General features: G+C 41.0%; 1 protein-coding gene across 1 annotated transcript in view; it reads left to right on the top strand.

The window, feature by feature from the left end:
- The window catches only part of LOC136886802 (uncharacterized), a 70,183-nt gene extending 50,434 nt beyond the window's left edge, over window positions 1–19,749 (top strand). Inside the window, exons 2-4 of the mRNA XM_067159608.2 lie at window positions 4,219–4,331; window positions 6,691–6,814; window positions 16,649–19,749. Of these exons, the coding sequence (XP_067015709.2) occupies window positions 4,225–4,331; window positions 6,691–6,814; window positions 16,649–17,410 (993 nt within the window). The 5' untranslated portion in view covers window positions 4,219–4,224 and the 3' untranslated portion in view covers window positions 17,411–19,749. The remainder of the gene's footprint in view (window positions 1–4,218; window positions 4,332–6,690; window positions 6,815–16,648) is intronic.
- Window positions 19,750–20,854: the final 1,105 nt, after the last annotated feature.

The raw sequence follows: 20,854 nt of genomic DNA, 5'->3' as shown, positions 1-20,854 counted from the left end.
TATTTCATATGAATTTCATTCTGGGGTGTACCCAGGAAAGTGCAGAGGGCACTGCACATGCGCTGTGGAGGAAAACACTCTTCCTTCTAGTTTCTTGTTGCCTTACTTTATTCAGTTTTTATTTATTTATTTATTTATTTATTTATTTATTTATTTATTTATTTATTTATTTATTTATTTATTTATTTATTTATTTATTTATTTATTTATTTATTTATTTATTTATTTATTTATTTATTTTTTAGTTCTGTTTGGGCCTGCTATGGACCACGTGGTTCTTATCTCTAGCAGCTTTCTTCTTTGACCAGTACTCCTTCATTCTTGCACTGTGAATGTCTTTTCGCTGCTGAGTCCATTTCACACCTCCTCCCGGACGTACTGTTTTTCCTGTTAGTGACTGGAGAGAGTTTGATGTTCTGATCAACGTTCTGTACCTATTCCTGTCATAAATTTCACTGGGAGCAATGTCCAATTCTTGAAGGTCTTTTCTGACGAGTCTTGCCCACTTGGCATTAGTCGCTTTCCCTCTAGAGATGGTGTGGAAGATTCTGGAGGTGAGCCTCTGATTGTCCATTCTCATGACATGACCATAGTCTCCTCTTCCTCATAGATGTTGTAATGCTCTCCAATTGTTGGTACAGTTCGTTGTTGTGCCTGATTCTGTACTTGCCTTCTTCTTTAATGGGGCCCATGATTTTTCTCAGGATCTTCCTTTCCTTCAGCTCCAGTTTTCTAAGTTGCCCTTTTCTTACCATGTTTACGCATTCTGAGGCGTATAGTATTGACGGTCTCACTACAGTAGTGTAATGCCTGATTTTGAGGTTAAGGGAGAGGGATTTGGATTTGTACATACTCTTACATAGGTGGTAGGCATTTTCCAATTTGATGCATCTGCTGTTCATGGCCTGATCTTCATTCATGTTTGGGGTTATCCATTCTCCTAGGTATCTGAAGGAGTTAGTCCTTTGTACTGTTTTGTCCCCCAGTGGGATTGATTTGGATGCATCTTTGATGTTGGTGATAAACTGTGTTTTATTTATTTATTTATTTATTTATTTATTTATTTATTTATTTATTTATTTATTTATTTATTTATTTATTTATTGGATATAGGCCCTCTCCCACTCTTAACCACATTGGGCTTGCAATATAATACAATTTAAACCGTTAACATTAAAATAAATTAATATAATTAAAGTGTACTTAAATGACAAACTGAATTAATATTAAAACGGGCGTAAGTTAAGGTAATTTCACATTCAGTCCATATCAGTGATGTAGTGCTTAGCATGATTATCTGCCAGTCCCGGAGGCCCGGGTTCGCTTCCCGACTCTGCCACGAAGTTTGAAAAGTACTACGAGGGCTCCAACGGGGTCCACTCAGCCTCGCGAGCACATTCGAGTAGAGGTGGGTTCGATTCGCACCTCATCCCTCCTGGAAGTGATCTTCTTTGCTTCCCCGCTTCTAACTTAAGGCCACGGCCGCTTCCTTCCCTCTTCCCTCTCTATCCCTTCCAATATTCTCACAAGCCCCTGTCCATTATAGCAGGTGAGGCTGCCTGGGCGAGGTACTCGTCCTTCTCGCCAGTTATATCCCCGACAAAAAGCCTCACACAGTAGCGGCCATTCGGAATTAGAAGTGAGAGGGGGGGGGCGCAAAAATATACGCACAACAAGAAGTACCCGGGTTATAGCGGGTGGGGTAACAGAGATCAAGGTTGACAGTGTATCAACTTGAATGCGGTAATATTCCTGTAATTTCTATTTTCAGCCGGCTACAGTTGAATAAAAACATTAATTCCCCCCCCCCCCGCTAATCTCCGCTACTGGTCTCACACCCCAGGACACTGCCCTCGAGGTGCAATCCCTCGCTGAGTCCGAGCGTAAAACCAACCCTGGATGGTTAACGCATTAAAAAAGAAAGAATTTCAGATTTAAAGTAATCATCAACTCAAGGTATGAGAAAATAATATCGAAACAGTACATTAAAGAAATAGGAGACTGCGTTTCAGTTAAGAAAAAAAATATTTACAACAAAATAACTCTCGTGGACGAGGAAAATCCGACACTATACTACAGTAATCAAACCCGAAGCTCTCTTCGCATCAGAAACTCTCAGTCTCCGACATAAAACACTAACGGACAGTTACAAGTGGAACAACATAAAATAATGGGGAAAATGCTAGGACCAAGAATTGAAGATGGAGTAATTTTTCCAAAACCAAATGCCGAAATCTATAAAAGAATCTCCAAAATCACAGACACAATACGCATGCGAAGAACACAATTCATGGGGCACTTAGAAAGAATGGACTCAAAACAGACTGACTCACAGAATTTACACATTCTTAAAGAATAAAACCACTAGATCAAATTGGTACCAACAGACAGAGGAAGGAATGAGGACCACCAAATCTGCTGAAATCTGAAAAATCACACTCAACGCGATTTGAGAAAGAGTAAGTGACATGTGAGGTCCCTGACACTCACTACCTATGAAGAAGAAACCATAGCGCGGTGCTAAGTGACCCATTCGCGATGATGAACAAGAAAAAATGTTAAATTTGGTAAATATATGAAGGTTTTCCTCAAATGTTTAAAAACATGAACCAAAATCAGAAATAAGAAGAAATAAAATACGTTCATAATAACTCTGCAGTTCCTAATTTGTGAACTTATGACAAAATTGTAAATATAAATAGTGAAAAGAACAAAAAAAAATGTATATGGAAATCCTAGCTTTGGGAATAAGCATGTTTGGTGAGTCCGGGAGATAGTGAACAGCCCTGAAGATGGTTTTCTGTGGTTTCCCATTTTCTCACCAGGCAAACTAGACCTTGAATTGTACCTTAATTAAACCACGGCCGCATCCTTCCCATTCCTACGCCATAAGACCTATCTTGCGACGTAAGCCAGTGTAAAAAGGAAGATGTAGATTTGGCACTGTCTTAAAGTTGGCGCACAGCAGTTGACCTTGAAATATCCTCCCTCAAAGTTAGCAGTTTATGGAAAATCCAGTGGAAGCAGTCTTCAGTAGTCAATATACATCTAGCTATAGATCCTCCTAAGCTAATACAAGGATCCGACCTTCCCAGACGTGAGTGAGGGACCATGAACTGGATGCGAACCGGACAAGGCAGATGCGTATATCTGCTACACGAATGGGGATGGGCTACCTCTGCAAATTGTGAGTGTGGTGCCTCCCTGCAGATTGTCGCCGACTGCCCTCTTCGTGCTCTCAGAGGAACGATAACGTACATCCATCAGCTGAATGTTTAAAAAAAACTAGACTTGGAATTGTACCAGCTTCTGACTCCACGAACTGTGTGTATAAAATGCATATGTAAATACTTTTGAGCCATGATAGGATAAATAAATAAATAAATAAATAAATAAATAAATAAATAAATAAATAAATAAATAAATAAATACATAAATAAATAAATAAATAAATAAATAAATACATAAATAAATAAATCGTAAAGCAGGCGTAGAACTACTTGAAGATGCCTTTATAAACACGTTTCCGAATGGCCAGTCTGGTGGACAGCACTACAAATATGTTTCCATAATGAGAAGTGACTCATTGGACATAAAGTGTGTTGTATCATTACGTTTCTGACAGGTGAGGTCATTAAGTTTGCCTTCCGTGTGCATTTTCTTCTATGGCTTCAGGTTGCTATGCTACGGGATCTAACTGGTATCTAGTGGTTGTTTTTAGAACTATACCTGCCGCCTGTGATGCAACTCTCCCGTCGAGCAATGCCTGCGCGTTGGGTCACCTATACTGCGGGCGGAACGTAGCTGCTGTTCCAACGTTTGTCTCTACATCGTTATCCACTCGCGGGTGGAATGTGTGAATTATATATCGTGTTTCCGTCGTTCACAGGCCTGTTCTTGTAACTTGAGCAGTGCAGATGAGTCACCTTATGATCAGTTGTCGCGCTTTATTACAATTTCCATCCCTATCACTAGCTAGGATGTTTCCACGTCAGCGATGCTCGTGTGCTTGATGGACATGCAAACAGTACAAGTGTATCAGATATAAGATTTTCTACCATTTTTGTTATGTACAGTGTTTAGATAGAACTTTAGGCCTTTGCTGGCAGGACCTAGTGTTTACAGTGCACTATGTCTTCTGGTATAGGCTAGAGCAACTATCTATGGCGCTGTTGGTGGAGCTGTTGAGAATCAATGTTATTGTTTGGTGTGTTCCAGGTCCCTATGCAGCTCCCGGCTGTAGCGGTACTGCTACTCGTTGTGTGCACGTTGCCACATGCTGAAGGCCATGGCAGGCTCATCGAACCTCCTTCCAGAGCCACTATGTGGAGGTAAGGACAACATCTACACTAGTACAAAGACTCAATTCGCCAGCCTGATAGCGCCATTCTGCGTTAGGACCCTTAACAGAGAATACTCTGACTGAACACATTTAGAAGTCAACATTCTACAACATCACCCTCAATATGGTTTTCCATTTTGACAGCAGGTTGTGCGTCAGTTAGAGCTACGGTCATGGGCGCCCCCCCCCCTCCGTGGAATTCTAAAAAGGTTGATGTTCAATTGTTTAATATCATACGAGATTATTTCATTAACTGGACGTACTGACAGTCATCTAGCATCTGTTTAACCGGACATTTCTGTAAACAATTAAATGTTGCGGACGTTATATTGGTTTTTATATTCAAGAAAATTGTTAATCTCCCCCCCCCCCAAAAAAAAAGATCCTGCGGGTGCCCATGGGCACAGTCGATTACTTTTCAGTCCAAGTTCTTTCGTATTCCATCATAAGACCAGTGTATTTCGGTGGGACCTAAAACAAATAGCAAACAGATCCACAGTTCTTCAGGCAAGCAACATCCTACGGATACGAGCTACGTATTTTAGGAAAATAAATTATAATAAAGTATGAGAATGTATTTTTTATTTATTCCTAATTATGACAATCGTTTCCTTAGTGATCGCTTTCCGGTAGATTAGGTTAGCACTGTGTCTTTGTCTACCACTACGAGATCTAATGTGAGTCAATGCAGAGTTTCGCTGCGCTTATAACTACATTCGGTGTGGATGTTTTTCAAAAAATCAAAAATACCTGAGGGTATTGAACCAAGGAATACATTAGAGAAATAATTATGTAAATAAGTTAATTTGGCTCAATTTGAATAAAAAAAGAAAACAGGTAAAGAAAAAAGTAATTTTAGGATTTTTTTCCCGAACTGGATTTAGCCCGAAAGTGGTGGTTCGATTTTTTAAAGTTTGATAGAGCTATCCAGGAGTCATAATTTGAAACCTTTGTGGGCTCCTTAGCCCTTCAACTTTCGGGAACAATTGAGGAAAACAACATGTCCTCCCCGACATGCGAAATTATTCTACTTTTCCCATTACATATTTAAATATACTGCGTCTGATGATTTGCTCCGGCCTGTCAATATATTATCAGGCTCCTAATTTTCTACAATATTATTTGGCAACTTGGTAACATATTGACAGGGCGGACCAAATAATAACCCGCAGCATATTTATATGAATTTACTCAATACGGATCATCTAAGGACCGAAAATGGTTCTGATACACATTCGACGATTACAGTGATTAGTTACAACATGAAACTGTCCAATACATACGTAGAAGCAAGATGTACCAGCAGCATAGAACAGTGGCAGGATTTTAAAACAAGAAGCTATTTTACAACAGACAAAATGCTATGTTATGTATTATTAACGCTAATACGTTTTCCTACGAGACTGTACAGTATTAGCTATTACCCGCGGCTTCGCTCGCGAGGATTCCGTAATGTCATAAAGTTAATCGCTCCTCCAAGACATTCTCTGAAAATCACTAAAGTATAAACATTCACCGAAAAGTTGCCTTCCATTTTCTCTAGAATCTCTATGTACATCGCCTTCTTTGGCCAAGATGACCCGGTTACTGGACGAGATATATCTAGAACATGACATAGAAACCGTCCTCTCTTAAGTCGGAAAAAAAGATATTTCTTTATTTTTAAAGGAGATTGCAAATACCAAATTTCACGTCTATAACATATTAAGATTTGATTATACACTCATTTTAAAAAATTTACCCCTTTATAGACGGAATATCCAAAAATCCTCCCTTAGTGAGCAACTACACTGTAGTATAAATCTATTTCTTCATGTCCAGTAGTTTTGGCTCGACGATGATCACCACATGCTATTTTATACTTACATAGAAGATATAAATCTGATCATGTTTTAATTAATATAGCTGACTGAAGATGAGTCTTACGTAGTCGAAACATGTCTGAATAAATGTAATACTTTATCTTTGGAGAAGAAATAATGTATTGAAGAGGAGAATCGATAAATACATATGTTATTCCAAGAAAACAGTTAAAAAAATGTCAGCGAGCGACCTCCCATTTTAAGGTGGACAATCTGAACGTCCTCGATCAAATAGTCTGTGTCGGTGCGACGTAAAGCCACTAGCAAAAAGCAATGGATAAAGTAGTAGTTCCTATAGGATTGTCCAGTTTCCTACATAATTTGGTCATTTTCTTCAAATAGTTCCAAGGCCTTCCGCTAGTAGCGTTATAGCAAGAGAATCGCCATTTTCAAGCAGTAGCGTACTGTTGACCACTAGCTGTGGTTGGAATATCCTCATGTCTCAGTTTAAGCGGCAACAGCTGATGTTGTGTAACTTTGTTTCAGGTACGGGTTCAACACGCCTCCGGACTACAACGACCATGAACAGTACTGCGGGGGATTCAACCGCCAGTGGCAGAGAAATGGCGGCAAGTGCGGTATCTGCGGAGATCCCTGGGATTCCCCTAAGGTGAGACTCATACACATCTACAAACGCGTGCCCGTAACGAAAGCTAAAGCGCGCCATTCACCAGAACCTGTTTAGCGCGAAACGGAAACACTGCAAGGTAGGGGGCCATATTTCGTGCCCTTAACAGATTTGGACTTGTAGAAATTCAGCATTATTGTGGACACGGCTAGGAACTGCTATATATATTACTTATTATATTTTCCACTTACGGGAAACGTACAATGAAACTGTTATAACGTAAGATACTCAATATTTGAAACAAACACTACAAAAACGAAACTACCGAAAATGTGTTCGTAATTTCGTCCCCCCACCAAATTTATGAAAAGTACAATTAATTTTAATATATTCTTCCTTTCTAACCTTACGAAACACTTTCTCTAGAACGAATTACTTGAAGGTCATTTATGAAAAATGTTTTCTTGGTATTCTTTTCAACATAATGTTTCAGCGTTACTCGTGGAATGTTAACCGCTTTACTTGCACGTTTGTTGTCCCTTCTCCTCCTGTAGGTGAGGGTGATAGAATAACACCCACGGTACCCCCTGCCTGTTGTAAGAAACGACTAAAAGGGGGCTCCAAAGGCGCTGAAATTTGAAGCGTGGGTTGGCGACCACGGGCCCTTAGCTGAGTCCTGCCATTGCTTACAGTTACATGTGCCAGGCTCCTCAATTTCATCTATCCTATCCGACCTCCCTTGGACAACTCATGTTCTTTTCCGACGCCGAGGCTCTTACGTTTCCGAGGGGAAGGGAGTTTTTCATTTTCACGCCCTTCGTGGCTCTTGTCTTTCTTTGGCCGATATCTTCATTTTTCGAAGTATAGGGTCCCTTCCATTTTTCTCTCTGATTACTTTTTTTTTTTACGTCGCACCAACACAGACAGGTCTTATAGCGGCGATGGGACAGGAAGGGGTTAGGAGTGGGAAGGAAGCGGCCGTGGCCTTAATTAAGGTGCAGGCATTTGCCTGGTGTGAAAATGGGAAGCCACAAGAAAATATCTTCAGGACTGCCGACAGTGGGGTTCGAACCTACTATCTCCCGAATACTGGATACTGGCCGCACTTAAGCGACTGCAGCTATCGAGCTCGGTCTTATTAGTGTTATATAGAGGATGGTTGCCTAGTTGTACTTCCTGTTAAAATTACCAGCACCTTAATAGCCTTCTTCATAGCTTCCTTCCGGCTCCATGGCTAAATGGTTAGCCTGCTGGCCTTTGGTCACAGGAGTCTCGGGTTCGATTCCCGGCAGGGTGGGAAATTTCAACGATCATTGGTTAATTTTGCCGACAAGGGGGCTGGGAGTAAGGTATGTGTTGTCTTCATCATTTCATCCTAATCACGATGCGCAGGTCGCCTGCGGGAGTCAAAATATCTGCACCTGGCGATCCTCGGACACTCCCGGCAGTAAAAGTCACACGCCCTTTCATAGCCTCCTTACCACATTTCTTACGTTTTTCCATCTTAAAATAATGATAAACTTCATAAATAACAAATAATATGAAGAGGGACGAAATTACGAACATTCCCTGATTGATTATATTCGGCGCTACAGTAACTCACGCCAGCCACCTCAGTGTAGAGATTACCTGCCAGGAACTACAGCACATATCAGTGCTGACTTTAGGAATAACAGGCTCTTAATTTGAATGCTGTACGAACTCAGCTCAGTATAAGAAATGAATCCCCCTTGTACACGGAAAGTAAACGAGGTGCACACAACCACGAGATGAGTTACGCGTGTGCGAGAAGCCTAGTGCGGGGGCGTAATTTGGCCTCCCTACAGACAAGTGCTCGCCCGTAAGCGAAGACATGTTCCCGACGTGCCTTTCAGCGCGGAACAAGTTCAGCTGAGGCGGTGGTGCAGCGGGTTCACACCCTTTGCCCCGTATTCAAATTCCAGTTAATTGTTTTTTTTTTAATTTATCTACTTACGTATTGACGAATGTTTCTTATCAAGTTAGTGGATACAAAAACGCATTCACCCGTAATCTTTGTTATTTTCGACATTTCTTTTTTCACCTTTTATGTCATTATAATTATAGACAAGATCAGTTATAAGAAACACACCACTATCTCCACGTACTGTTGGTTAGGCAACCCGCTGATGAGACTTGTCTTGCGGTTTGCTTGTCTTCCCCTATTTACTTTTTTGCCCCTTCTCGCGCCGTATGCCGAACTACCTCCTAAACCCCCTCAGGAGTATTAAGAATAACTTATTACATTTTCAGCGAATTCGGTCCAGTAGTTTATGAGTCGTCCGTCTCTGTGTTGTAGTGGTTAATGTGATTAGCTGCCACCTACGGAAGCCCGGGTTCGATTGCCGGTTCTGCAACGAAAGTTGAAAAGTGGTACGAGGGCTGGAACGGGATACACTTAGCCTCGGGAGGTCAACTGAGTAGAGGCGAGTTCGATTCCACCCTCAGCCATCCTGGAAATGGTTTTCCGTGGTTTCCCCACTTCTGCTGCGGGCAAATGTCCGGATGGTACCTAACTTAAGGCCACGGCCACTTCCTTCCGTCTGCCTTGTCTACCCCTTCCAAACTTTCTATCTCTCCACGAGGCCCCTCTTCAGCAAAGCAGGTGAGGCCGGTTGACTGAGGTACTGGTCATCCTCTCCAGTTGTATCCCCAACCCAAAGCCTCACGTTCCAGGACACTGCCCTTGAGGCGGTAGAGGTGGAATCCCTCTCTGAGTTTGAGGAAAAAACCAACACTGGAGGATAAACAGATTAAGAAAGAAAGAAAGAAAGAGAGAGAGAAAGAAAGAAATCAACAAAGAAGTTTTAAATAAAGTTAATTGTTAGAACTTCACAAAAGTTCTTAATGCGAAGTAATTTATGAATTTTTGGCAAATTTCATAATTTCTTTTTCTATTTTATCACACCTGGCTTAAAGTTTTCCGCTACCGTGAAAGAAACAGCAGTAATCCTTTATATTTTTTAAAAAATTTGTATCGTTTTCGTGATTTTCATAGTGTAGTTGAATGTTGGAAAGTTGTTGCCAAACCTAGGCTCAGGGAGTTTTGTATTTTTTCCTCCTAATGTAGGGTCATAAGGACGGATTTTTTGTCCAAATAATGACTATAGATAATGAAATAAAGAACTAAACTGTAGACAAGAAGGCCTGTAGGTACTTGCGCTAGATCAGAGCTTTCCAAACAGCGGCCCGCGAAGTTTTTATAGAAGTATTTTAAGAATTGTGAAGGTAATTTAGAAAAAAAATATTTCATAGCTCGTTCAAAAATGTATTAATTTTGTACACTTTGCCAAGTCATAATTGATTGATTATTTAATATTATTTGCTGGTTTTAAGTATTTACTTGGTCTGGATAGATTATTTTTTATTTAAAGAATTAAATGCCAAACTTCAGTGGAAAATGAGCCCTTACAAATGCCAGTTCTAGGTCTTAACCATTATCAGAATGGCTATGAGATCCATGCCAAACTCACTGTGGACATTTCATGCAACGTAGAATACCAAGAAATACTTTAACTGCCGTTGGTGTAAGGAGCAGCTTCAATTCTTCTCACAGCGCTGCACACTCCTGTTCCCCTCACGCTACTCCCGCTAAATTCTCCTTCTTTAAGTTTGGTGTTCACTGCATTATTAATTTCAGTTTGTCCTTATGTATTTACTTTTACTTTTTGTCAAATAATTCAAATGAACTGACATTGTTGGGTGTTCTTCTTCCAAATTCAATTGCCCTTTATGAAATTATGAAATAGTGTTTCAAGCAACTAAAATGATCAAACCTTCGTTTCAGTTGAACTATGCACAGCTCTGGTAGTCGCACCTATGATTAAAGTGCGGCCCGCGCTCTCCAGCCCTTACACAATCCCTTCGATCATGTCCACCCTAAAATTCTTTTGCGGCTTCTGCATTCAGTCAGCCGTACTGGGATAAACAGCTCAGTTTTCAGCGAGTCGTGTAAGTCGTGACTTTATACAATATTCTTGATTAAGCGGAGCCAACTTTAACGATGTTCAGCTTGTCTTAAAGCCCGCTGTAGAGTTCAATCCACCTGCTCGATGTCCTGCCTTTCATGATACACTTCTCTACATTTTCACTATCCCGTCTTACAATATGCCCGAAAAATTGGACGATTCTCCTTATGACGCGGGAGGAGAGACGTTCGGAGATATTCAGTTCTTGAATCATAGATGTATTAGTTCTTCTTTCCATCCAAGGTACACCGAGCATCCTTCTCCAACGCCACTTCTGAAAGACGTCGATACGGTACTTATCTCTTGCCTTGAGGGTCCAGGTATCGGAACCATAAAGGAAAACAGAGAACACAAGAGAATCAACTAGTCTAATCTTTCTCCTGTTTGATATTGTTCTGCTCTGCCATATTTTTGTGAGTTTGCTCATGCCAATGCGCCCTAAGGTGATGCGTCTCCTAATCTCTTTGCCAGAACTTCCAGTATCACAGATGGCGACCCAAGGTGTATAAAGTCATTTCCCACCTCCACTTCCCTTAATCGACTTGTCAACTGGATCTGTGAATTACCATTAGTTTGGACTTGCTCAGGTTGATTTCTAGCCCATATTATAAACTTGCATCTTTTACGCTTGCTAGTAATTCTGCAACTTCATCCTCACTGCTGGCAAGGAGAGTGGTGTCATCACCAAAGCGCAGGTTACTAACTTTGGTCTACCAATTGATATGCCTCCAGTCCAGTCATTGAGGGCTTCCTTCATCACATATTCAGCGCAAATGTTGTATAGAAAAGGTGATAATATGCAGCTCTGTCCGACACCCTTCGAAATACAGGAAAATTCTGAAATGTCGCCATCTACCTTTACAGTTGCAATGTTGCAACATTTAAGTCCTTTTAAATACAATACCGCTGTATTAGTGAGTGATAGGGCATCGCGGCGATTGTAAGCAATAGTGGTACAGAGGTCACGTCTAACTACTTGTTGTTTCCTGTGACCTCATTACACTTCCCGCCTCGAGATTTTATCGGGCTGGCCACTTAGCAGATACACTCCGAGGTCCTGGCCTACTACTGTTGAATGTTGATACTGCAGTTCAAGGAGGCCACGTAACGTTGTTGTTACTTCAAATAATTTAGTTAGGTCAGTTCTATTTATTACTAATCACGTGTTTGCTCATCCACCAGAGACGAATTCCTCCACATCTCAACTAGCAATGGAACAGCGAGTCCGTGTAATACTGATGTGGATCATGTAATAGCGTCATTTCCTGGAGAGTCGTGATTATCATCCTCTGTTAACACTAACCAGAGAGGAAAATGGGAGGGGTCCGACACTTCGAAAAATGAAGGTATCGGCCAAATAAAGATAAGGGTCACAAAGGGAGTGAAAATGAAAGACTCCCTCGGCCTCACCCCCTGTGGGTCGAGGCTGTAGAAGAATAACACATACGTTATCCTCTGCCTGTCGTAAGAGGCAACTAAAAGGGGCTCTAAACTTGGCACCGTGGGTTTGCCACCAAGGGCACTTAAGTGAGTCCTGACATTGCTTCCACTTTCTTGTTACAGGCTCCTCACTTTCATCTATCCTACCCGACCTCGCTTGGTCAATTCTTGTTTCTTCCAAACCCGACGGTATTAGGTTTGCAACAGCTAGGGAGTCTTTCATTTTCACGCCCTTCGTGGCCCTTGTCTTTCTTTGACCGATACCTTCATTTTTCTACAGCCAAGATTAGTACATTAAATGTAATGAAAATATTAATACATTTTAATAATAAGCGTTACATTTCCCATGTTGCATACAAGACAGTCGTATAGAATCATAATAGTATAACTCAAGAACCATACTGAGCGTAGTTGTAGGTGGGAGTTATACTTTTACGTCTATGATTTTCAGAAAAAGCTACATATAGTTATCCCCACCGGAGCGTGCAGATTTATCCCAAACCTGCATACATTACCGGTACGTTGTTTAACCACCTTTCAGAATTTACATATTATGTTAATTTGTCTCGCTACTTTCACATTTGACTGCGCAGGAAAATCAAAATTCGTTGGTACTGACATTTGAAGTCGTTTTAATTGCTTACTTCAATACTTCTGCAACTAACGTGACTGTCATTTTATATTCCCCGTTATTTATATGCAGATTTCCAATTTATTTTCTAAATGTATTCCTTCCTGTACGTTGTCACCACTTTCAATATCTCAATAAACTCAAATCATAATACGGAATGCTTGTATTTAATTCAGATGACGTAACTTGAACAGTCATAGACAGCAACCGGTCTATAATATTGTAGCCCACACAAGATGGCGTTCATGCGTGCCCATTTGCTTCAGACGTGCTCTATAGCACAGGCATATAGACGTACACTGGTAATGAGGAACAAGATTCTGAAGCCGGAAGCTACGGCAGCCGCCATCTTACGTCACTACACTATCTCGATTAATTAATCTAAAGAAGTACCCGAAACGAGAATATTGGACATCGAAATAATAGTAGTGATTAATTAGACCTATTAGCTCCTTTATTTTACTGTTAAAAATGAAACATTGGTATATCAATTTACAAATGAGTAAAAGTAGCCATCCTCTTAAGACCGATCTATGGTCAGACCTGTTTCCATCAACACTCTTATATCATGATTCACGCGCATTTTCAAGAACAATGAAGAATTATGCTAATAACGCGATAAACATGGATGTCCATTGGGTTTAGATTAAAGCATGTGAAACGAACCTAGAAAACAAATTTCTTTCGTACAAATGAGCTGTGGCTACAATAGCTGTTTCCTTTCATGACTGAGCGTAAATCATCACATGCATTGTCTCTAAAATACATCTCAGTAAGTTTTCACACACGAACAACATCTTTCGTAGGAACATAGAGATTACCCCTACGGTATTCTTCAAAGAAATGAATGGATAAGAATTGTCTTTTTGTACAGTTGCTTCCTTACAAGTATCACATTGTAGAGAATTGACTAACATCTTTACCAAAAATCCTGAGTAATATTCAATAATATTTTGTGATATTAAACCTATCGATTTATGAAAGCTTACTAATCTCTCCACTCTAATTTTGACAGTAATTCTGACTTCCTTACAACATATTCTTAAAGAATAGAAAAGACCTAGACCACTATTATTTAATTACTAATATAACTAAAAGAAAGACTCAACCTATAACGAAGTGTTGCAGTATCATTATTATTATCATTATTATTATTATTATTATTATTATTATTATTATTATTATTATTATTATTATTATTATTATTATTATTATTAAATCACAAGGGGGCTAACGCCAACAAATATACATCGGAAGGAAGTTATCTGCCTCCCACATAATTACGGTAGGCATTTTTAATAGAAAGTTTAATAGCAGAAATAACTAGACAAGTGTACATGAGCACACGTGAGCCACTTACCGGTGTACTGAAACTCCTGTTCTTTCGTTTTAATTTCTTCGTGAATAGGAAAAACCACACCCAAACATTATGCATATATTCACCATTCTACCACACAGTAGTTTGCCGAAAATAAAAGTGAAGTGTTTATAAAAACAACATAAACTAAAACTGCGCGTAACACAGTAACACATATGTTTACAGTGGATCTGTAGTGATGTAATATGGCGGCGGTCGCAAGTTTCCGGCTTCACTAGCACCAGTGCTACGAGATAGAGTGCTGCCAGTCTATTTACTATAATTATGTCTGTGCTCTATAGTAACTTATTCCATGCTCTTTGAATGCTAATATGGCGACGAGCACAAATTTCGGCGTGAGCGAGTAATTACATTGCAGTACGTGTCGCCATCTCCTGTGCTCGTTGGCAACCACCTACAATGAAGCTTCATGCACGTAATTTTCTTTAAAAAGTAAAAAAATATCCTGATCTTGTTACGTTGATCGCATTTTTCTCGTAAAGAAGTAATAACTAGTGCGAACTTCAGCTGTTGAAACATTCTCGCTTTATCAACATCGCTGTGAATGATAGACAGAAACTATGCTTGTTTGTTTGTCTCGAATGGACTCAAAAACTACTGGACCGATTTCGGTGCAAATTTGTAAATTTATTATTACTACTCCTCAGAATGATTTGAACGAAATGCGGTGGGTAGTTTTTATGATAATTAATTTTATGTAACTTAATTTATTTACAAAGACGCACCTAGATTTGGATCGATGTTGATGGACAGACTGTCGCTTGTCGACAGCGTTATACTCTGTGTGAGTGGTGATGGTGGTGATTATTGTTTTAAGAGGAACTACAACTAGACAACCATCCCCTTACTCTCTATCATGATAGTCCGGTAAGAAAGGCATTATATAGAAGAATGGGATCACGCCGCCATGTTTTATGAACTACCTTCCTTGCAGAGAGGTTCATGTAACTAGGCAACTCATTGCCTGTTATTTTGAAGTGAATAGTAATATTCTGCATCTCGTTTATTTCCAAGTTCAGCCCCAGTTGTCCAATCTATATTTAGAGGGAGGAGAAGTTACTACAGGGCGCCGAAATGTGTAAAAACAAAATGTTCATAATGATCGAGATTAAGGATGCATGTTTGTATGTTCCAGCATCTGAACCAGTACCACGTGGTTCGCAGAGAATAATCAGCAGCAATACATTCTAATTTCCCACAATGGCAACATCTTCTTTATATGTATAATGATTTATTCAGTGTAACAACAAATGTCACACGAGTTCAGTATTCAAATAGTAGTAGTTGATACAGTTTCCAGTTATAATCCTCAGTTGCGGGAATGGAGTACGATATATCTTTCTTGGTCCATATTCCAGCATGTTACCAAGTGTGTGAACTTATTACCTCACGCTTTGAGAGTAGTAAGAATAAGAGCATCTGGCAGTAGTGGCTGGCGCTCAACTTATTTGAAGAGTAATTTTATTTAGCGGATATATAATATACTCTCTGCCATGTATGGGTAGAACCTTACTCTTTCTCTCCTGTTATACTGAGGACAGTGATTTATAGTTATTTTCTTACTGTTGGATTCTATTCAGTGTCGCTAACCACACAGTTTAGGGACCCTACTTACCGATACGACGTCTTACAGTTACTGTTAATCTGTCATGTTGGCACTATACAGCCATGGTTTATTTGCGAGAATTACGTGTTGTTAAAATCACTAATGTTACATTTGCAGATGTAATTAAAGCAAATTTTCTTTTTCTGTCGGATTGTAAATCTGTGTAGATAATACCAGGTTGTGGCATGTTCGAAAATGCATTTTAATTACGGTTTTATTTCGTCCGTTCAGTTGAAATGGAGGGGAATTTCTTTATCAACTTAACTTAACCTAACCTTGTCTTGCCACGACTTCGGCACGGTTTGCACACTTAGCCTTTGTGTATTCATATTCACTTACGGCAGATGTACATGTAATATGTTTTCTTGTGTGTATTATTACAGAGTGGTTTCTCTTCAGTTCAACAACAGACAGCAATTTTCAAGAAGGCAGATGAATTATTTACACAAGGGAAACGCAGGATAATACGTTTATAGCAATGAATATATATCAAAATAAAGAGAGAAATACATAGCATTTAATTAAGTGAGTGAGTGTGTGTGTGTGTGTGTGTGTGTGTGTGTGTGTGTGTGTGTGTGTGTGTGTGTGTGTGTGTGTGTGTGTGTTACCTTAATTCCTCACTAAGAGTGAAAACCGGTTCAATTTTGAATATCTTGATTGATCATTTATTATCATTTATGTGGGTAATGCAACCTCTATTATTGATACTGACATTGAGGTTAGTTTGCTTATGGTTATGTCTAGTAACTAGTGAAGTTGGCAACAGTGATGAGTCATTAAAAAAAATAACATAGGGCGGCGATATTTGCCTTACGTGCCTATCTTCTTGTTCCAGCCCCGAGCTCACGAGGCGGGAGGCAAGTACGGCCAGGGCGTGATCGTGCGGCGCTACAAGACCGGCGCAGTGTTCACCATCAGAGTGGAGCTGACGGCGAACCACCGGGGATACTTCGAGTTCCGCCTCTGCCCTAACAACAACCCTCGTCAGACGGGGACACAGGAGTGCCTGGACCGCTACCTGCTGAAGCGAGCCAAGCCGACGGGCATGTCTTCAGCCAGAGAACCTAGCGACGAACAACCGCACGAAGCCAAGTACTATCCAGGGCCGGGCAACAAGGTGTTCGAGATACGCTACTCCCTACCTGACGGCCTCACCTGCTCTCAGTGCATCCTGCAGTGGCGCTACATAGCGGGCAACAACTGGGGCAAGTGCACCAACGGTTCAGAGGCTGTGGGCTGCGGCCCGCAGGAGGAGTTCCGAGCATGCGCCGATGTAGCCATCGTGGACTCGACAGGAACCGCGGACGAGACTCCTTACATAGACAACGAGATCCCGACGTACCACGCCGAGAAGACGACCAAGGAGCCTGTGGGAGTCACGGAGAAACCGGAAGCGTCTGCACAGGACTGGTGGACTCTGATTGCGATCGTCATCTGCGCCTTCATCGCCGTGTCCGCGCTGCTGGCGCTGCTCTATCTGTACTACTACCACGCCGCTGACACGGTCAAGCGCTGGCTGATGGGGGGCCGCTTCACCAAAAAACAGCCGCCCCCAGTGCCGCCCCCCAGAGTCAGAAAACATCGAGATGAAGTGTGATGACCAAAGACTCTCAGTTGTACAAACACAAGGACCACATTCAGAGTAAGGGATAGTTCCGACACCGAAAGTTCGCAGTGAAATACAAGCTGTCCTCTCTACAACAAGTCGGGAATTGTACTGGATGCTTCAGATATATACTCCGCAGTTCGTTGGGTTGCACATTCCAAAGTTTGATGGTTCGCCGCACCATATTACAATAGGTCAATATCCCGCTCCCTGTTTCACAACAATACTGCTCTTCTCATTGTGTGGTAACAGGTGTTGCTGCAGAATTAAGTCCTATTTCAGGGAGATGTTGAATTAATTTGACCACGCAAGTAGTCCTAGAGGTTTAAATCAGGTAATTTTCGAGGCGTAACCCGATAAAACAGAAGAGTACGAGACATACGAAACAATGTTCAGGTTTGTGGTAGTCACTTTGCAGCCATCCTCTCGCAGAAAGTCCTCCAAGGACGTGATTATTCGGTTGAACATCCTCAGTTGTCTGGCACTTACCGTATTTGAGTGTAACTTACCTCGGCAAAGGCCAAATAACTCATGTCTTTTACAGAACGACAAAGTTCCTTCCTCGTTTATCTTTGAAAAATAAATGTAGGAGGTTGATCTCGTAATTTTATGTTGTCCCATCGGGTCTCCATATTGTACCGTTTCCCAAACTTTTCCAATAGAAAATCGCAACTCAAAAGGTATTCACGATATGTAGAAAAATGTCACTAAAATAAAAGGAAAAGTGGAGCTTAGGAGGGAGCCATATATTCCCTCTTTTTTAACGAGTTTATATACGTAAAATACAAAGTAATTAAATTTTACATAGCTACCTGCTAGCAAAATATTGTAAAATTTGAACGTTCGTGATCACCAGATAGTTGTTATGTGTTCAGTTACGTGTGTGCACCGGTACTCCTGCCACATTCTCATGATGAACATCTTAACTGGAGCACGGCTGACTGGATCCCTCGCTGCGCTGCGGAGCTAGCAAGAGCGACGCATCAAGTCGGCCGAGACTGGAGCTTAATGTTGCCGTCAGCTCCCGCTTAGAGCGCTGTGCGAGCGTACCACTACAACTCCAGCGGCAAGGCATTCTTAAATTCAAATCCTCGTTATTGTAGAAGACTTGGAGCAAAGTTCCCCTCGTTTTCTCGACATGGCAATAGGCCATATCATATCCACAAGAACGGGCCGTGAAAGCATCAATGTTAACATTAATAAAATATTGATGAAAATGAAAAACCACAGCCTGTTACCAGTCATTGGACCGGGTCAGGAATGGAATGAATGAAGCCCCATCTAGCGGCGAGGGTAGGAATTGTGCCGGCTGCCGAAGACTGTCGCACTCCTCTGGGGCATTGATTAATGACTGGCAGATGAAATGAAATGATATTGGAGAGTGTTGCTGGAATGAAAGACGGCAGGGAAAACCGGAGTACCCGGAGAAAAACCTGTCCCGCCTCCACTTTATTCAGCACAAAACTAATATGCAGTGAACGGGAATAATTTAATATCATAGTAAGTTTCGAAAAATTAACGGTAACCTTCGATTCAGAGGTTCCCGGTTTCGATCCCCGGCCGGGTCGCGGATTTTAATCGCCTTTGATTAATTTTTCTGGCTCGGGGACTGGGTGTTTGTGTCCGTTCCAACACTCTCCTCTTTATATTCAGACAACACATCACACTACCAACCACCACAGCAACATGCAATAGTGATTACATCCCTCCATGTAGGGTAGGCGTCAGGAAGGGCATCCGGCAGTAAAATGGGGCCAAATTCAGATGTGCTACACAATTCGCACCCGCGACCGCACAGGTATGAGATAAAGCGACAGAAAAAGAAGAAGAAAAAGAAAAATCAAAATAAATGAGCTAAGTTGTTGTCATTGTATAACATGTTCTGAGAAGGTGTCGCTTGTTGATCCATCATGGATATGATCACCTGAGTGTACCGGTACATGGCAGAGTGCGGTTCCGAGTGTGATACCCTCCAGAATTTTCGTCATATTTTTGTGGAGTTGTTTTACTTTGATAGTACGAGAATGTAGATTAGGTTTTCTCATATTTTTACGGTGCACAAAGTCCTGCGCTCTGAAATAGACGTGTTCCCAGCGTGTGTGGCAACAGCTTCACTTCCTCCGCACCCCTTCGCCGTGTCCACGCCGGTACAGCGACCTCGGATGTAAGCAGCTACGTGGCTGTTCCACTGCCATGTTCGCATGGTGGAGCTGCGGTCCGAGTTGACCTTGTGGACTATGTATCTGAAGCAGTCGCTATGCTTGAAACAAAACATCGGTGACTTCTCTGTAGAAACTGCTGATATATTTTAAATAAAAATGAACGGTGTACTTCAAGTGTCACTAGTGTATTGTGTTACTGTGTTTCCCTATTATATTTAGATAGTAGCTGTAGTAGCCATCCAATTCCCAACTACTTCCCGCCAATATTCAAGCAGGTAATCCCATCTGTCGGAGATGAGTGGCAGCACACATCGCAACAATGGAATGTAATAGGGATGTATCACGCAAAACTTGTCCGCTAGGCAGCGTGATGGTAATCCCCGGTATGCGCTTTCTGCTGCTCGATATTTTTACATGAGACTTATATGGAGTATTCCTACATTTGAGATCATCGAAACGAAACTTTTGCTTTAAATGCACTAAAATGGAGTTAACATATTCTGCTAATGTTTTCTACAAGACGGGAAATGGTATAGGTGCAATGGCGATTGCGGATTTGGAAGCAGAATTAAAGAAAAGGGGCGAAACAGTATCCGGAAAAATGCAAGAGTTGATTGGAAGGTACCAGTAAGGAATAAATGCAGCAACTCCTTCTTTTAGCGTTTTTTAGATTGAATTTTTAAAGTACAAATAGCATTTTGAAAACATTCCTAATACGCTATTTTTTTCTTTTCTTTGCCGGTTATAGGCGTACATAAGGCACGACATTGGTGTGACAGCAGTGCCTGGGGCTACATCCAGTACGACTGAACTTCATTTCCGTGAAACGCACGAGTTTCAGGATCTTGTTTCGGACCATAAGACAAATACCGGTATAAAACTTTCAATTTTGGAAGTAATGAGTTATTTCCTGTTCAGGAAGTCTGAAATTGATGGTGCTCCAGTGTCAAATTATAGGTCACTGTGTGATTCAGGGTACCGTACTGCACACGGTGTTAAGGCTGTTTTCCTACTTCTATATCTTCTTGCTCTCGGAGTTATTTCCAAGGTACCGGTGGCACACCATGAAAATATCGAAGGTACAGCGTTCTCCTTAAGTCTTCGTCTTTCGCCTAAAATTATTGAAATAGGTCATATTAACTTTTAAGAATGTACTACCTTATTATAAAATTATTTCTCAATTAGTATTAATTAGCTTACTTACCAGTTTCAGTAATGACATAATCTTCAACTGTAAAATGTTTCGAGCAGACTTTGATATTAGGAGTCATAT

This window comes from Anabrus simplex, chromosome X (assembly GCF_040414725.1).
Source record: "Anabrus simplex isolate iqAnaSimp1 chromosome X, ASM4041472v1, whole genome shotgun sequence".
NCBI lineage: Eukaryota > Metazoa > Arthropoda > Insecta > Orthoptera > Tettigoniidae > Anabrus > Anabrus simplex.
Note: the sequence above shows the minus strand (reverse complement) of the source record. Positions and strands in the feature narration are given on the sequence as shown.